Below are 16904 nucleotides of genomic sequence, written 5' to 3' on the forward strand. Positions count from 1 at the left end.
ACAATTATCATTATTTTCTCCAGCTGGTCCCACCCCCCTGGAGGACAAGAACCTTTTCTTTCTCTCCATCCCCATCCCAGAACCGCGATGTTATTTTCGTCCTTTCTTTTTTTTTAATTTTTTTTTTCTCTCCTCGATACTTTTCTACGCGAAAAGAAAATGAAAATTAATACAAGAGCTGCGGCTCACGAAAGGAGCCATTTGTCTTCTTGATTATCTATTTGCTTGTCAGGCCATGAGCTATCGCAGGGGGAACCGGCTCCTTTTGTAAAAAAATCAAAATACTCGGGGAAAAAAAAAATACTGAGAACACCCAGAAACATCTGGGCCAAAAATTAGACTCATTAATGCCTTAACTACCTCTGAGAAGGAGGGATTTATTTTTTTTATTTTTATTATTATTATTATTATTATTTAAATAATAAAATAATAAAAAATAAATAAATAAATACATCCTCTCTGGAGAGGGAAAAAAAAAATTAAAAAAATAAAAAAAATCCGAGGGCAGCAAAGCGTTAATGACCAACCCTCGTTTGGTCTGGGGTTGGGGAAGAGCGAATTAAATCTGCGCTTTGAACAAATAAATCATCATATGTGGGGCTTAGAGGTACTTAAAGCTGAGCTCGCCCTGCTCAAACATCTTTTGTTTTCATTACGGGGCTGCTGGCAACACAAACCCCGGGAAAAAAGGGAAAAAAGGGAAAAAAATGAAAAAAAAAAAAATGAAAAAAAAAAAAAGAAAAGAAGGGAAAAAATAAATTAAAAAAAAAAAAAAAAAGAGAAAGAAATTGTTTAATTAATGGTATAAAGTAAATATATTTATTTTTTCCCACTTCTCTTTCACCAACAAAACAACTCAAGTCCAGCCCTAAAATAAGCACTGACAACACAAACCCCTGGAAAAATAAGGGGAAAAAAGAAAATAAAAAAATAGAGAGAAAGAAATTTTTTAATTCATAGTTTTAAGTAAATATATTTATTTTTTTCCCCACCTCCCTTTCACAAACAAAACAAGCCAGATCCAGACCTAAAATAACCACTGACAATACAAACCCCTGGAAAAAAGAATTAAAAAAACCCCCAAATTTAATTCATAATCTTAAATAAATATATATTTTTCCCCATCTCCTTTTCACCAAGAAAACAACTCACATCCAGCCCTAAAATAACCCCTGACAACACAAATCCCTGGAAAAACAAGGGGAAAAAATAAAAGAAAAAAAAATAGAGAGAAAGAAACTGTTTAATTCATGGCTTTAAGTAAATATATTTATTTTTTTCCCACCTCCCTTTCACAAACAAAACAACTCACATCCAGTCATAAAATAACCACTGACAACACAAATCCCTGGAAAAACAAGGGGAAAAAAAAAGAAAAAAAAAAAAAAAAGGGAAAAAAAAGAGAAACTGTTTAATTCATGATCTTAAATAAATATATTTATGTTTTTCCCTCCTTTTCACTAAGAAAACAACTCACATCCAGCCTTAAAATAACCACTGACAACACAAACCCCTGGGAAAAAAAAAAAAAAAAAAAAAGAGAAACAAACAGTTCAATTCACGGTTTTAAATAAATATATTTATTTTTCACCAACAAAACAACCCACATCCAACCCCTCCCTCCCCCCAAAAAAAACCACACAGGGGCGGGTTCACAATGAAAATTTTATTTCCGAGTTGTGTCCGTGGTTTGTTGTTGGTTTTTTTTGGTATTTACAGGTAAATCTTGGACATCCCGAAGGACAAAGGGAGGGATGGAGGCCCTGGGGGGGGTCAGGGCAAAACCTTCCCCCTTTTGGCCCAAAATTCGCATTTTTAGCCCCAAATTGGGGCGGAGGAGCTTTGGGGGTTCCCCCCCAGTTTATCCCAGTTCAGACCCCAAACCCTCCCCAGTTCCCTCCCCACCCCCTTCACTCACAAAGAATCGCTGGATTTAATTAAAAAACCCCAAAAATAATTTTAAAATTGGTGAAATCCCTCTCCATCCTCTTCCTTTCTTTGTCCAACACCTCCTGGACCCAAAATTCCTCTTTTTTTTTTCTGTGTTTTTTGTTTGCTTTTTTTTTTTTTTTTTTTTTTTTTGTTTTTTTGTCTCCTCGATATCCAAGAGTCCTCAACTCCCCCGAGGAGATTTTTGGTTTTGTTTGTCGAGTTTTTTGGTCTTTTATTTTATTTTATTTTATTGGGGGTTTTTTTTGCCTCTCTCCAACTTGGTCTCTTTGGGATGACGGGGAAGAAACTTCGAGTTTGGAGAGAAAGGGAAGAGAGGGAGGAGTGGGTGAGGAAGAAAAATTTTTAAATTAAAAAAAGGGGGGAAAAAAGGAGGAAAAAAGGAGGAGGAAAGAGGAAAAAAAGTTTTCAGAGGAAGAAGAAGAAAAAAAGGGAGGAAAAAAGGGGGAAAAAGAGAAAAACAAGGGGGGAAAAAGGAAAATAAAGGAGAGAAAGGGAGGGGAAAGGGAAATAAAGGAAAATAAGGGAAAAACAAAGGAAAAAGGGGGAAAACAAGGAGAAAAAAAGGGAAAAACAAGGAGAAAAAGGGGAAAACAAGGGGAAACAAGGGAAAAAAGGGACAATCAAGGGAAAAAAAGGATAAAACAAGAGGGAAAAGGGGAAAATAAGAGAAAAAAAAGGAAAAACAAGGAGAAAAAAGGAGAAAACAAGAGGAAAAAAGGGAAAACAAGGGGGGAAAGGGACAAACAAGGGAAAAAAAGGAGAAAACAAGGGGAAACAAGGGAAAAACAAGAGAAAAAAGGAGAAAACAAGGAGAAAAAAGGGGGAAAACAAGAGAAAAAGAGAAAAAAACAATGGGGGGGGAAGAGAAAAATAAGGGAAAAAAGAGAAAAACAAGGGGAAAAAAGAAAAACAAGAGAAAAAGAGAAAACACAAGAGAGGAAAAGGGAAAACAGGGGAAAAAGGAGGAAAAAGGCGGAAAAAAGGCGGGAAAAAAGGGGGAAAAAGGGAAAAAACAGAGAAAAATCAAGAAAAAAATTTCTAAAAATATAAAAATATAAATATAATAAAAATAAAAGCTAAAAATCAAAGGGGGCGGTGCAGAAGTTGCCGTTCCCCGGCAGAGGAGCCGAGGCTCATTTATTACCGCGGGCTGTTGTGGCGGTAATAGCGGACATAAGGTCCATCCTTTGTACGGGAGAGTAAACATGACAAATGGGGCCGAGCTCGGCGTGATTAAAGATGAAACAAGGATCCATCTCAGCCAAATCTGAAAAAAAAAAAAAACCCCAACCCCATCTCCAGCCTCCTTTTCACGGAGCAGAGTCCAGCTGAGCCCTGACTTTGTCCCCTCTACAAATAAAAAATCACCCCTTGATTTGGGGTTTTTTTTAATTTTTTTTTTTTTTTTTTTTTTTTTTGGTGGTATTTTTTTCCAGCATTTAAAATAATAATTAAAAATATAAAAATAAAAATGATGGCAAAGTTCTCACACACCCTGTCCCCAAAAATCCATCCTGGGGCTGTCATGGGGTCCTTTTATATTTTTTTTTCCCAGCATTTAAAATAATAATAAAAAAAAATATGGCAAAGTTCTTTCACACCCTCTCCCCAAAAAATCCATACCGGGACGATCATAGGGCAGATGTAAATTTTTTTTCCCAGCGTTTAAAATAATAATAATTATAATAAAAAAAAATATGGCAAAATTCTCAGACACACTCTCTCCCCAAAAATCCTTCCTGGGACAGTAATAAGGTGGTTGTATTTTTTTTTCCCAGCGTTTAAAATAATAATAATAAAAAATAAAAATAATATGGCAAAGTTCTTTCACACACACCCTGTCCCCAAAGGTCCATCCTGGGATAGTAATAAAGTGGTTGTACTTTTTTTCCCCAGCGTTTAAAATAATAATAATAATAATAAAAAATTATGGCAAAGTTCTTTCACACACACCCTGTCCCCAAAAATCCATCCTGTGGGCGCTCATAGGACTGTTGGGGTTTGTTTGTTTGTTTTTCCCAGCGTTTAAAATAATAATAATAATAATAAAAATTATGGCAAAGTTCTCAGACCTGTCCCCAAAAGTCCATCCCGGGCAGTTGTGGGGTGGTGTGGGGCTGTTGTGGGGCGGTTTGGGGCAGTTATAGGGCGGTTTGGGGCAGTTATAGGGCGGTTTGGGGCAGTTTGGGGCGGTTTGGGGCGGTCATAGGGCCGGTCCATGCGCTCGGCTCTGGGCGGTTATAGGGCGGTTATAGGGCGGTTTTGGGGTGGTCGTAGGGCCGGTCCATGGCCTCGGCTCTGGGCAGTTATAGGGCGGTTTGGGGCAGTTATAGGGCGGTTTTGGGGTGGTTTTGGGGCGGGTTGGGGCGGTTTGGGGCGGTCATAGGGCCAGTCCATGGGCTCAGCTCTGGGCAGTTTGGAGCAGTTATAGGGCGGTCATAGGGTGGTCATAGGGCCGTTACAGGGCGGTTTGGGGCGGTCATAGAGCCGGTCCATGGGCTCGGCTCTGGGCAGTTTGGGGCAGTTATAGGGCGGTTTGGGGCGGTTTTGGGGCGGTTTTGGGGCGGTCATAGGCCGGTCATAGGGCCGGTCCATGGGCTCGGCTCTGGGCAGTTTGGGGCGGTTTTGGGACGGTCATAGGGTGGTCAGAGGGCCGTTATAGGGTGGTTTGGGGCGGTCATAGGGCCAGTCCATGCGCTCGGCTCTGGGCGGTTTGGGGCGGTTATAGGGCGGTCATAGGGTGGTCAGAGGGCCGTTATAGGGCGGTTTGGGGCGGTCATAGGGCCGGTCCATGGGCTCGGCTCTGGGCAGTTTGGGGCAGTTATAGGGTGGTTTTGGGGTGGTTATAGGGCCGTCATAGGCTGGTCATAGGGCCGGTCCATGCGCTCGGCTCTGGGCGGTTTGGGGTAGTTATAGGGCAGTTATAGGGCGGTTTTGGGGCGGTTTTGGGGTGGTCATAGGGCCAGTCCATGGGCTCGGCTCTGGGCGGTTGTGGGGCGTTATAGGGCGGTTTGGGGCGGTTTTGGGGCAGTTTGGGGCGGTTTTGGGCCGGTCCATGCGCTCGGCTCTGGGCAGTTTGGGGCAGTTATAGGGCGGTCATAGGGCCGTTTTAGGGCGGTTTTGGGGCGGTCATAGGGCCGGTCCATGGGTTCGGCTCTGGGCGGTTTTGGGGCGGTTTGGGGCAGTTATAGGGCGGTCATAGGGCCGCTATAGGGCTGGTCCATGCGCTCGGCTCTGGGCAGTTTGGGGCGGTTATAGGACGGTCATAGGGTGGTCATAGGGCCGTTATAGGGCGGTTTGGGGCGGTCATAGGGCCGGTCCATGGGCTCGGCTCTGGGCGGTTTGGGGCAGTTATAGGGTGGTTGTGGGGCGGTTTTGGGGCAGTCATAGGGCCGGTCCATGCGCTCAGCTCTGGGCAGTTTGAGGCAGTTTGGGGCAGTTATAGGGTGGTTATAGGGCGGTTTTGGGGCGGTTTTGGGGCGGTCATAGGGCCGCTATAGGGCCAGTCCATGGGCTCCGCTCTGGGCAGTTTGGGGCAGTTATAGGGCGGTTGTGGGGCGGTCATAGGGCCGGTCCATGGGCTCAGCTCTGGGCAGTTATAGGGCAGTCATAGGGCGGTTATAGGGCAGTTATAGGGTGGTTTTGGGGCGGTTTTGGGGCGGTTTGGGGCGGTCATAGGGCCGGTCCATGGGGTCAGCTCTGGGCAGTTTGAGGCAGTTATAGGGTGGTCATAGGGAGGTCATAGGGCAAGTCCATGTGCTCGGCTCTGGGCGGTTTTGGGGCGGTTTGGGGCAGTTATAGGGCGGTCATAGGGCCGCTATAGGGCCGGTCCATGCGCTCGGCTCTGGGCAGTTATAGGGTGGTTTTGGGGCGGTTTTGGGGTAGTTTTGGGGCAGTCATAGGGCCGGTCTATGCGCTCGGCTCTGGGCAGTTTGGGGCAGTTTGGGGCGGTTTGGGGCAGTTATAGGGCGGTCATAGGGCCGCTATAGGGCCGGTCCATGCCCTCGGCTCTGGGCTGTCGCTCCCGGCGGGGTCCGGCTTTGGGATCCTCCTCCTGGCGGGATCCCAGAGCAGGAGGAGGAGGAGGAGGAGGAGGAGGAGGAGGAGGAAGAGGAGGAGTTCGACCTGATCTTGGTGTTGGGTAACTTGTGATCCTTTTTCCACTTCATCCTCCTGTTCTGGAACCAGATTTTGATCTGGCGCTCGGTGAGGCCCAGCCCGTGCGCGATCTCCACGCGCCGCCGCCGGGTCAGGTACCGGTTGTAGTGGAATTCCTTCTCCAGCTCCAGCACCTGCTGCCGGGTGTAGGCCGTGCGCGAGCGTTTGGCCTCCCCGCCGGAGAAATTGGGGTTTACTGGGGGGAAAAAGGGGGGAAAATGTGTGAAAATGTGGGGGAAAATTGGGGGGAATATGTGAAAAAAAAAAAAACCAAAAACCAAACCAAACCAAACCAAATCAAACCAAAAACAAAACAAAACAAAACAAAACAAAACAAAACAAAACAAAACAAAAAAAAAAAAAAAACAAAGGGAGAAAATATGTGAAAATACAGAAATATGTGAAAATGTGGGGGAAATTGGGGGGGAGGGGTATGTGAAAATACAAAAAAAACCAATACCCCCCCCCCAAAAAAAAACAAAACACAAAAAAACACAAAACCAAACCAAACCAAACAAAAAAAAAAAACCAAAAAAAACCCAAAACCAAAAAACCCAAAAAAACCCACCACAAAGATGGGAGAATATGTGAAAATACAAAACAAAAAAAAAAAAAAAAAAAAAGGGGGGGAAAATATGTGAAAACACACACAAAAAAAAAGAAAACAAAGGAGGGGGTGGAATATATGAAAACAATGAAAAAAAAGGGGAGAAATATGTAAAAATACAAAAAAAAAAAAAGAAGAGGAAAAAAGTGTGAAAATACAAAAAAAAAAAAACGGGGGAAAGTGTGAAAATATAAAAAAAAAGTGGAAAGAAGTGTGAAAATACAAAAAAAAAAGAGGCAAAATATGTGAAAATACAAATAAAAAAGGGGTAAATACATTAAAAATACATTGTGAAAAATAAATAAATTTTTTTAAAAAAAAAGGGCGGGGGGAAGATGTGAAAACACACACACACAAAAAAGGGGGGGGATATGGGAAAATACAAAAATAAGAGGGGGGAAGATGTGAAAACACACACAAGAAAAAAGAGAAAAAATAAGGGGATAGTACAGAAAAATAAAAGGGAAAAGATGAGGGGGAAACACACCAGAAAATAAAATGAAAGGAAAAAAATGAGGGGAAAACACACAAAGAAAGAAGAAAAAAAAAAAGTGGGGGAAACACACAGTAAAAAAAAAAAAAAAAAAAAAAAAAAAAAGGGGAGGGGAGGGGGGAAGGGACAACAAATAAAAAGGAAAAAAAAAAAAAAAAAAAAAGCAGAATTACCCAGTTGTTCCTTTAATGTTTTCTTCCTCTCCCTCCCCCCAAAAAAAAAAAAAAAAAAAATCACAAAAAAAAAGAAAGTGCCACACATTCTTTGGATTGGGGGGGGGTGGTATTTGCATTAAAAATAATAATAAAATTTTTAAAAAATTACGAGGCAAAGCTTTCTAAAAACATCCCCCAGACCCGACCTGCAAATCTCCACCTCCATCCTCACGCCTTGACGTGTATTCCTGTCTAAAGGGTTGTTTTTTTGTTTTTTTTTTTTTTTCCTGAGGTTTCCCCCGGACACGTTTTTTCCGTGTGGATAATTCACATTTCTGCACCGCGGAATTATCCCCTAAAAGTTCACTCTGCACGCCTGAAAACAGGCCAGGAGGAGAGAGCCTGGTTATTAAATTAAAAAAAAAAAAAATAAAATAAAAACCTCCCCTTAAAAATAAATAAATAAATAAATAAATAAATAAAAGAGAAAGAAAGAAGAAAAAAGAAAAGAAAGAGAAAAAAAGAAAGAGAAAGAAATAAAAAAAGAAAGAGAAAGAAATAAAAAAAAGAAAGAGAAAGAAATAAAAAAAAGGGAAAGAAAGAAAAAAAAAGAGAAAGAAAATAAAAGAGAAAGAAATAAAAAAAGAAAGAGAAAGAAAAAAAAGAGAGAAAGAAAATAAAAGAGAAAGAAAGATAAAAAGAAAGAGAAAGAAATAAAAAAGAGAAAGAAATTTTTAAAAAGAGAAAGAAAGAAAATAAAAAGAGAGAAAGAAAAAAAAAAAAAGAAGAAAAAAAAAGGAGGGAAGGGGAGGGAGGGGAAATAGTAAAAGTTTACTCAACCCGCCAGTTAAATACAAATTACTAAAACATAAAACTTCACTTTATGAAGACTCGACAGCCATAAAAAAAAAAAAAAAACGGAGAAAAAAAAAAAAAAAAGAAAAAAAAAGAAGAGAGAGAGAGAACAAGCCAGGAGAAACCGGAGGCGGATGGTAACAGAGACTTCAAAGGCACAGGGCCAAGCAGAGCAATAAAAATTTATGGAGGATGTAATTATAGCGCTCCGCAAACAGGCGCTCGTAAATCTCCCCGAACGCTCCTTTTACAACCCGCGCGAGGAGATTTCTACAAGACTTGGAGGTGCTACTTAAACCATAAAGCCCAAACCACTTTCTTTTTTCTTTTTTCTTTTTTTTTTTTTTTTCTCCTTTTTTTTCCTCCCCCCCCCCGTGTTGACTTACCCGTGCTTACATGGACTTTCTTCATCCAGGGGTAGAGCACGGGCTGCTCCCGGCAGGCGGAGGGGCTCTGCGGGCCCGGGCCGGGGCTGGGGCTGTGCCCGCACCCGGGGGGCGGGCTGGGGGTCCCGGCCTCCCGCGGCTGCTTCTGCAGCCCGCCCGGGGGCTGCGCGCGGGCCCGGGGCGATAACACCGAGCCCTGGCTCCGGCAGGACGGGTAGAGCTGCTCCTTGCAGGAGGACCGAGCCTCGAACGCCGCTTCGTGCTGGAAATGATTGTCCTGGCGGGGCCGGGCGGCGCCGAAATAGCCCGGAGAGGAGTGGTGGGGAAGGTAATCGCTCTGCGAGTATTCCTCGCACGGGGGGAACTTGGGGTCCACGTAGTTGGAGTTGAGCAGGAAGGAGCTCATGGCCATTGATGGCGAGGGGAGAGAGGGGGTCGCGCGGGTGAGGGGGGATAAATATTATATATATATATATAAATATATATATAATGTGTGTGTGTATATGTGCGTTCTCTCCCTCTGTCTCTCTTTCTCTGCTTAAAATTTATTCCTGTCCCCCCCCACCGCCACCCCGGACCCCCCCCTGCCTTTCTCTCTCTCTCTTTCCTGCTTTTCCCGTTCCTTTTCCCTCCTCCTCCTCCTCCTCCTCCTCCTCCTCCTCCTCCTCCTCCTCCTCCCGCTGCCGCCGCTCCTCTGTCAAGTGAACAAAGTTGTGTCCATGTGACAGCGCGGGCCAATGGCCGGGCCCGGGCCAGGAAACCTGCCCAGCCCGGGGCCCCCCGACGGGCCCGGGGCTCCTTCTGTCCCCCCCGGTGTCCCCTGGACCCCTCCGGGGTGTCCCCCGGTCCCCCCCGGTGTCCCCGGGCCCGGTGACACCCCCGGGCTGTGTCCCTGCCCTGGGGACACTCGGTGGGTTCAGCGCCTTCCACCCCCCTCCTCTCTCCCTCCACAAAAAAAAAATAGAATTATTAGAATAGGAGGTGAAATTATATGTGTTTTATAGGGGGTCTCCCTTTCCCACCACATTCCAAGGGGTCTCCCTTTCCCACCACAGAAAAAACCCAAAAAACAACAAGAAAAAAAAATTAGAATAGGAGGTAAAAATATATTTGTTTTATAGGGGGTCTCCCTTTCCCTCCACAACAAAAAGAGAATAATTAGAATAGAAGGTAAAATTATATTTGTTTTCCAGGGGGTCTCCCTTTCCTTCCACAAAAAAAAGGGAATGATTAGAATAGGAGATAAAAATTATATTTGTCCCTCCACAAAAAAAAAGAGAATAATAAGAATAGGAGGTAAAATTATATTTGTTTTCTAAGGGGGTCTCCCTTTCCCTCCACATTCCAAGGGGTCTCCCTTTCCCTCTACAAAAAAAGAGAATAATTAGAATAGGAGTTAAAAATTAGATTTGTTTTCCAAGGGATCTCCCCTTTCCCTCCACAAAAAAAAAAAAAAAAAAAAAAAAAAAAAAAAAAGAGAATAATTAGAATAGGAGATAAAAATTATATTTATTTTCCAGGGAGTCTCCCTTTCCCTTCACAAAAAAAAAAAAAAAAAAAAAAAAAAAAAAAAAAAAAAAAAAAATAATAAGAATAGGAGATAAAAATGATTATTTTTTCCCGGGGGGGTGTTTGAGCCCCCCGGGCGCAGCTGGGCCGGGTCCCCCCGCCCGTTCCCGTCCCGGTTCCCTCTCCCGGCTGAAGGTGATCCCGGAGCCCTGGCAGAGATGGATTGGGTGGATTGGGCTCCTTGGGGGATCGATCAGAAATCCAGCAGCTAATTCGGGGTACCCGAGCCCGAAATCACATTCCCAGCCCGGCCAGCCGAGGGGATGGAGCGGGTTTTCCCACCAGGAAAAAAAAATAAAATTAAAAATAATTTTTAAATATATATATATATAAAAAAGCGCGTTCTCCCAACGAGAAATCCAAGGAGTTGATGAGCAATTACAAAAGAGAATTAATCCCAGTCCCTGCCCGTAAATAAAGAGGCTCTAAAAGGCTTTGAAAACCCCCCAATTCCTTCAGCCACACCCCGAAATCGCTCCTATCAATAATATTTATTGTTATTATTATTACTATTATTTTTAAATCGATGGCGGCGCCCAGACCACACCAATTCAGAGCAAAAGTTCTGAAATCCCCCCAAAAATCTCTTTTTTTTTTTTTTTTTCGCAGCTCCGGTTTTATCTGAGAGCGACGATAAAACTTTTATTTCTTATGGAGTTGATATTTTATTTCTGGCTGGAGTTGAGCTGAGGTCAAACCCAAACCCAAAAATCGCTTTTCTGACTAAACCCTCCTTTCCACACTTTTAATTTGGGGTTTTTTGGGGTGTTTTTTAGGGTTTTTTTAATTTTTTTTTAATGGCTTCTGTGTTTGTAGTGTTTGTGTCAACTACATATTCCCCTAGATGCGAATTTGTGACCCAACTTCCTCTACACAAATTCGGATCTACAGGGTACATATAGAAGACAGATTCGTCCTCCTCGGTCTCACATCTTCTCCTACGCCACAATTCTCTTCTGGGACACTTTTTGGACTTTTTTTTTTTGTTATATTTTTAATTTTTTGGGTTTTTTTTTTTTGGGCAAACCGGGGGGATTTGGGATATTCGCTGGTGTGAAGGGAAATAAGATTAATTAAAGAAGTGAGGATGGAGCTGGAGAGGAAAATCAGGATTTATTTTTATTTTTTTCCCCACTTTATTCTTTTTCCACACCTTTGAAATTAATTTGGGGTGAGAAATAATCGGGTTTTAGTGAAGGTGAAGGCGCAAAACGAGCGGAAAACACAAAATTCCGCCTTTAAAAAGCAAAATCCCCTCCCCAAACTCCGTCCCCTCCCCGCCCTGAAAGTCTCGTCACGATTTTTTTCTGGCAGCAAAAATGATTTTTATCTTTTTTTTTTTTTTTTTTTCATTCTTGGAGGTCACCCAAGGTTTGGGTTTAGCCGGGCGGGTAAATGATAAAAAAAAAGGAAAAAAAAGAGAAAAACAGATGAAAAGAAATCCAGAATGTAAAGGCAGATGGGACGACAGGTTTTTTTTAATGACAGGCAATTCTTTTTTACAACCCGAGAAAGAAAAAAAAAAAAAAAAAAAAGATCAAAGGCGTTTTCATTTCCGAAAAAAAAAAAAAAAAAAAAAAAAAAAAAAAAAAAAGGGATATAAAGCAATAAAATATTCATAGTGTCTCGGTAATGAACCTTCATTCGGAACTAATGAGGGAACAACTCGCATCGTGTTGAGATTTCCTTTAAAATTACATTTGCCCGAGAGATTAAAAGTGGAGCAGCCGCCCCTTGTCTTTGCTTTTTTTTTCCTTTTTTTTTTTTTTTTGTATTTCAAAAGGCGAGAACATTTTCAGGTCAAGTATCTGAGGAATTAATTGCATTTAAATGCCGCAGTTTTCAGCCCAGAATTAAAATTCCTGTCAATACAATCAGCAGATTCCAACAATTCCCTATTAAAAATAATAATAAATAATAATTCTGGCCAAGAATAAAACTCCCATTCTCAACGCCAAGGGATTTTTCAGGTATTTTGAGGTGAATAATCGGATTTTTTCTGTTAAAATCTCCCACAATAACCAAGCGGCGCTTTAATAAACAAACCAAACCCATCGAAAAATACCCCAAAAATATCATTTTTTAGGCGCGTTTAAAACAAACCAACCAAATTTCCAACAGAAACAGCAAAATCCTTTTTTTTCCTATTTTTTTTTTTTTTTCGCACCGACCAGAATTTCCCACCTCCCCCAGCAGCACCTCCGGAAACGCTCAAAATTTACCTTTTTCCTCTAAAAATTTACCTTTTTCCTCTAAAATTTTACCTTTTTCCTCTAAAAAATTACCTTTTTCCTCTAAAAATTTACCTTTTTCCTCTAAAATTTTACTTTTTTTCCTCTAAAAATTTACCTTTTTCCTCTAAAAATTTACCTTTTTCCTCTAAAAATTTACCTTTTTCCTCTAAAAATCGCCATAAAAACGCGGAGCCATAAAATACCAACCCCAACCCCCTTAGAGCTCCCCTGATTTTTATTTCTTTTTTATCCACTTTCTCTCTCTCTCTTTTTTTTTAGATTTTATTCCACCTTCCTGACCCTCCCATGATTTATTTTATTCCGGTTTTTTCCCACCCCGAGCAGCAGAAACAGCCAGGCCTTATTCTCCATTTTTAACCCCCTCCCACATCCTTTTAATAAATAAAAAATCCGATTTTTTGACACGTTTACCAAGCAGCACCCCTAGCGTTTACCAGAAATTTGGATTTTTTTTTCCCATCACACCTCCAAAAAAATCCAAATTTTCAACCTCCCCCCTTGCAGCACCTTTAGAACTTTCAAACAGCAAAATATTTGGATTTTTTTCTATTTTTTTTTTCTATTTTTTTTTTTCCTATTTCAAAGTCACCTCAAGTGAGGCGCGGTGACCACTCCAGGCCTGTAATTTAATTTATTTTTTAAGGGGAAATCTCAATTTTTTAATCAAAATTTCCAGGTGGCACCTGCTGGGTTTAGGATGGGGAATCTCACGATTCTCCCAAAAACCCCCCAAAAAATAAAAATCAATTCTGACCCCCCAAAAATAGAAATCAATTCTGATCCCCCAAAAAATAAAAATCAATTCTGATCCCCCAAAAATAAAAATAAATTCTGATCCTCCAAAAATAAAATCAAAAATCAATTCTGACCCCCCAAATAATAAAAATAAAAATCAATTCTGATCCCCCCAAATAATAAAAATAAAAATCAATTCTGAGCCCCCAAAAATAAAAATTAAAATAAAAATCAATTCTGATCCCCCAAAAATAAAAATAAAAATCAATTCTGCCCCCTAAAAAAATTAAAAATAAATTCTGATCCCCCCAAAAATTAAAAATAAATATAAATTCTGCCCCCCCAAAAATTAAAAATAAATATAAATTCTGCCCCCCATCCCGCCCAGGTGCGGCTCCTACCTTGAAAATCGCGGCTCCTTCTCCTCGAAGGGGAATTATTTTGTTTTTATTTTTAAACCTCTCCCTCAAAAATAAATAAAATTTTGATGACAAAATCCCACCAAAAAAACCCCATTAAACCCATCCCTGTTTTCCCTCCGATCTGCCATTAATTCTGATTTATTTTCTCCTATTTGTGCTATTTTTGGGTGTTATTTCGAGTGTTTTTGGGGTGTTTTGGCGGTGTGTGGGCGCTCCCCTCCCCCTGGAGCGGCGGCTCTGCCGGGAGGCCCTTCCCGAGCCTTCGGGGCTGGGAAAAGCCGCAACTTTTGGTATTAATCTCATACTTTGGCAGTCTTTGTTAAACAGCGAGGCGTGTCCGCAGCGCGGCGGTGACCCGCCGTTCACCCCGAATTTTTAGGCCTTTTTTTTTTTTTTTTCTTTCTATTTTTTTCTCCTTTTTTTTTTTTTTTTTACCCGGCCCGACTTTTTTTTTTTTTTTTTTTTTTTTTTTTTTTTTTTTTTTTACTCTGATATTTTAATTTAATTTTTTTTCCTCTTTTTTTTTCCACTCTGATATTTTAATTTAATTTTTTTTCTCTTTTTTTTTCCACTCTGATATTTTAATTTTTTTTCTCTTTTTTTTTTCACTCTGATATTTTAATTTAATTTTTTTCTCTTTTTTTTTTTCCCACTCTGATATTTTAATTTAATTTTTTTTTCTCTTTTTTTTTCCCACTCTGATATTTTAATTTAATTTTTTTTCTCTTTTTTTTTTCCACTCTGATATTTTAATTTAATTTTTTTTCTCTTTTTTTTTCCACTCTGATATTTAAATTTAATTTTTTTCTCTTTTTTTTTTCCTTCTTGCACTCCGATATTTTAATTTAATTTTTTTTTCTCCCTTTTTCTTTTTTTTACCTCAAGATATTTTTATTTTTATTATTGGGGATTTAGGGTGGGATTTTTTCCCACGGAAAGTTTAAGGAGGTTTTAATAAATAATAATAATTTTAAAAAGCGAGCGGTGCTTTTACCCCCCTCTTCTCAAAGGAATTTTATTAGTATTATTAGTATTATTAGTATTATTAGTATTATTAGTATTATTATTGGGGAATTGGGGTGAGATTTTTCCCACGGAAAGCCTAAGAAGGTTCTTCAGGGCAGAACTTTTAATAATTAATAATAATTTTAAAAAGCGAGCAGTGTTTTACCTTCCTCTTCTCAAAAGATTATTATTATTATTATTATTATTATTATTATTATTATTATTATTATGGTGAGATTTCTCCCATGGAAAGTCTGAGGAAGTTCTTCAGGGCAGAACTTTTAATAAATAGGCAGAACATTTAATAAATAATAATAATTTTAGAAAGCGAGCAGCGCTTTTACCCCCCTCTTCTCAAAATAATTTTTTTATTATTATTATTATTATTATTATTTTTGGGGGGATTGGGGTGAGATTTCTCCCACGGAAAGTCTAAGGAGGTTTTAATAAATAATAATAATTTTATAAAAGCGAGCGGCTTTTTTACCTCTCTCTTCTCAAAATAATAATAATTTTTATTATTATTGGGGAATTGGGGTGAGATTTCTCCCATGGAGAGTTTGAGGGGGTTTCTTCAGGGCAGAACTTTTAAATAATAATAATAATAATAATAATAATAATAATAATAATAATAATAGTAATAATAAAGCGAGCGGCGCCTCTGAGCAGGGAAGGAAAGGTGAGAATGAACCCACACCTGCTTTACAAAAAAAGGGAAAAAATTCAGGTTTAACCCCCCGGTGTGTCCGTTTTGTCCAGGCTATAAAATCACAATAAAGGCAAAAAAAGGGAATATTTTGATATTTTGTTGGGGCACGCGAGGGGCCGGGGCCGGGCCGGGCCCTGCGGGAATTCGCCTTTTCACCCCGCGAGTTTCCCCGACACGGCCAGAAAGGGCCATTCCGGGAATAAATCGCCATTAAAAAGCCTTTTCAATCGATTGTCCGCCGGAAAATAAAAAACACACCCCAATAATAAAGGAAAAAAAAGGAAAAAAAAAATAAAAATAAAAAAACAACCCAACTAATAATAAGGAAAAAAAAAAAAAAAAAAAAAAGAAAAAAATAGAAAAAAAAAATCCGAAAAAAACAACCCAACCAATAATAATAATAATAAAAAAATAGAAAAAAAAAAAAAAAAGAAAAAAAAAATCACGAATAAACCAACCCAACCAATAATAAAAAAAAAAGAAAAAAAAAAAGGAAAAAACAACCCAACCAATAATAAAAAAAATATAGAAAAAAAAAAAGAAAAATAACCCGAAAAAACCAACCCAACCAAAAATAAAAAAAAAGAAAAACAAAAGAAAAAACCAACCCAACCACCAATAATAAGAAAAAAAAAAATTAGAAAAAAATAGAAAAGAAACAGAAAAAACCAATCCAACCAATAATAAAAAAAAAAGAAAAAAAAAAAAAACCCAACCCAACCAATAATAAGAAAAAAAAAAAAAAAAGAAAAAAATAGAAAAGAAACAGAAAAAAAACAATCCAACCAATAATAAAAAAAGAAGAAAAAAGTAAAAACCAACCCAACCAATAATAATTAAAAAAAAAAAAAAAAAAGGAAAAAAAAAAACGCAAAAAGTGACCCCAGGCCCGGCCAAGCCCGTCCCGGCAAAGGGAGATAAATTAGAAATATCCTTGAAAATGATACCTTTAATTTCCTCTGCCCCGTCCCCTCCCTCCCTTCCCCTCCCTCAACCCCTCACCCCAAATTGAAATTTAAACGCTGCCCAGGGGGAGTGAACTTGGGAGGCGCCTCCACACACACACACATAAATACATATATATATATAAAATAATACATTTAATCCTCTTTTCTCGCTGTTATTTTTATTCCCACCAAACGCTCCGTGCCCGTTTTAATATCCCGAGAAGAAGCGGATTTTATTGCCCATTTAGCTGGGCCATAAAAGGCCAGAAATGAGTGTTGGCCTGAGATAAGTGCGGTAATTGCAGGGGGAGGAGATGGATCACCCCGGGCCCGGCTAAACGCTCGTCCTTATCCGCAGATATTTTATAAATACCCAGAAACTCACGGCAATTCATTAAAGCCGGGCTTTATCAGGCGAGACAAAACGCTCCTGGATTTTTTTTATTTATTTCTTTTTTTTTTTAATTTTTTTTTTTCTGAATACAAACCCCTGCAAATGGATTTTCCAGAACGCCTTTTCCCAGGGCTCTAATATTCGCTTTTTTTTTTTCTCTCCCTCGAGGAAAAATGAGCTTGTTTAGTCCTTAAAAATATTTTAAAAGGTGGCAGCGAGGAGAAAAAAATTTAAAATATATGCAATATATATATATACAAA

At 39.7% G+C, this 16904-nt stretch overlaps 2 protein-coding genes and 1 long non-coding RNA gene across 4 annotated transcripts in view; 1 reads left to right on the plus strand and 2 right to left on the minus strand.

Annotated features, from left to right (window-relative positions):
- The window catches only part of HOXB3 (homeobox B3), an 88341-nt gene that overhangs the window by 34777 nt on the left and 36660 nt on the right, over positions 1-16904 (minus strand). Inside the window, exon 1 of one of the 2 annotated variants that reach the window (XM_083877507.1) lies at positions 13568-14826. The exons of the other annotated variant lie outside the window; for it this stretch is intronic. The gene's annotated coding sequence lies outside the window, so the exon portion shown is untranslated. Of the gene's footprint in view, positions 1-13567; positions 14827-16904 lie in introns of those variants that run through there. 2 annotated transcript variants of the gene reach the window in all.
- Positions 5566-9335, minus strand: HOXB4 (homeobox B4). Its single transcript, XM_083877512.1, has 2 exons — positions 8608-9335; positions 5566-6307 (listed from the first exon to the last, which is right to left on the minus strand). Exons 1-2 carry the CDS (start codon positions 9017-9019, stop codon positions 5937-5939), a joined length of 783 nt encoding a protein of 260 aa, XP_083733638.1. The 5' UTR covers positions 9020-9335; the 3' UTR covers positions 5566-5936.
- LOC310918608 lies at positions 9489-13463 on the plus strand. Its single transcript, XR_014591690.1, has 2 exons — positions 9489-9777; positions 9904-13463. It is a non-coding gene; the product is annotated as an uncharacterized lncRNA (long non-coding RNA).

This window comes from Zosterops lateralis (genome assembly GCF_965231275.1).
Source record: "Zosterops lateralis genome assembly, chromosome: 24".
Classification (NCBI taxonomy): domain Eukaryota; kingdom Metazoa; phylum Chordata; class Aves; order Passeriformes; family Zosteropidae; genus Zosterops; species Zosterops lateralis.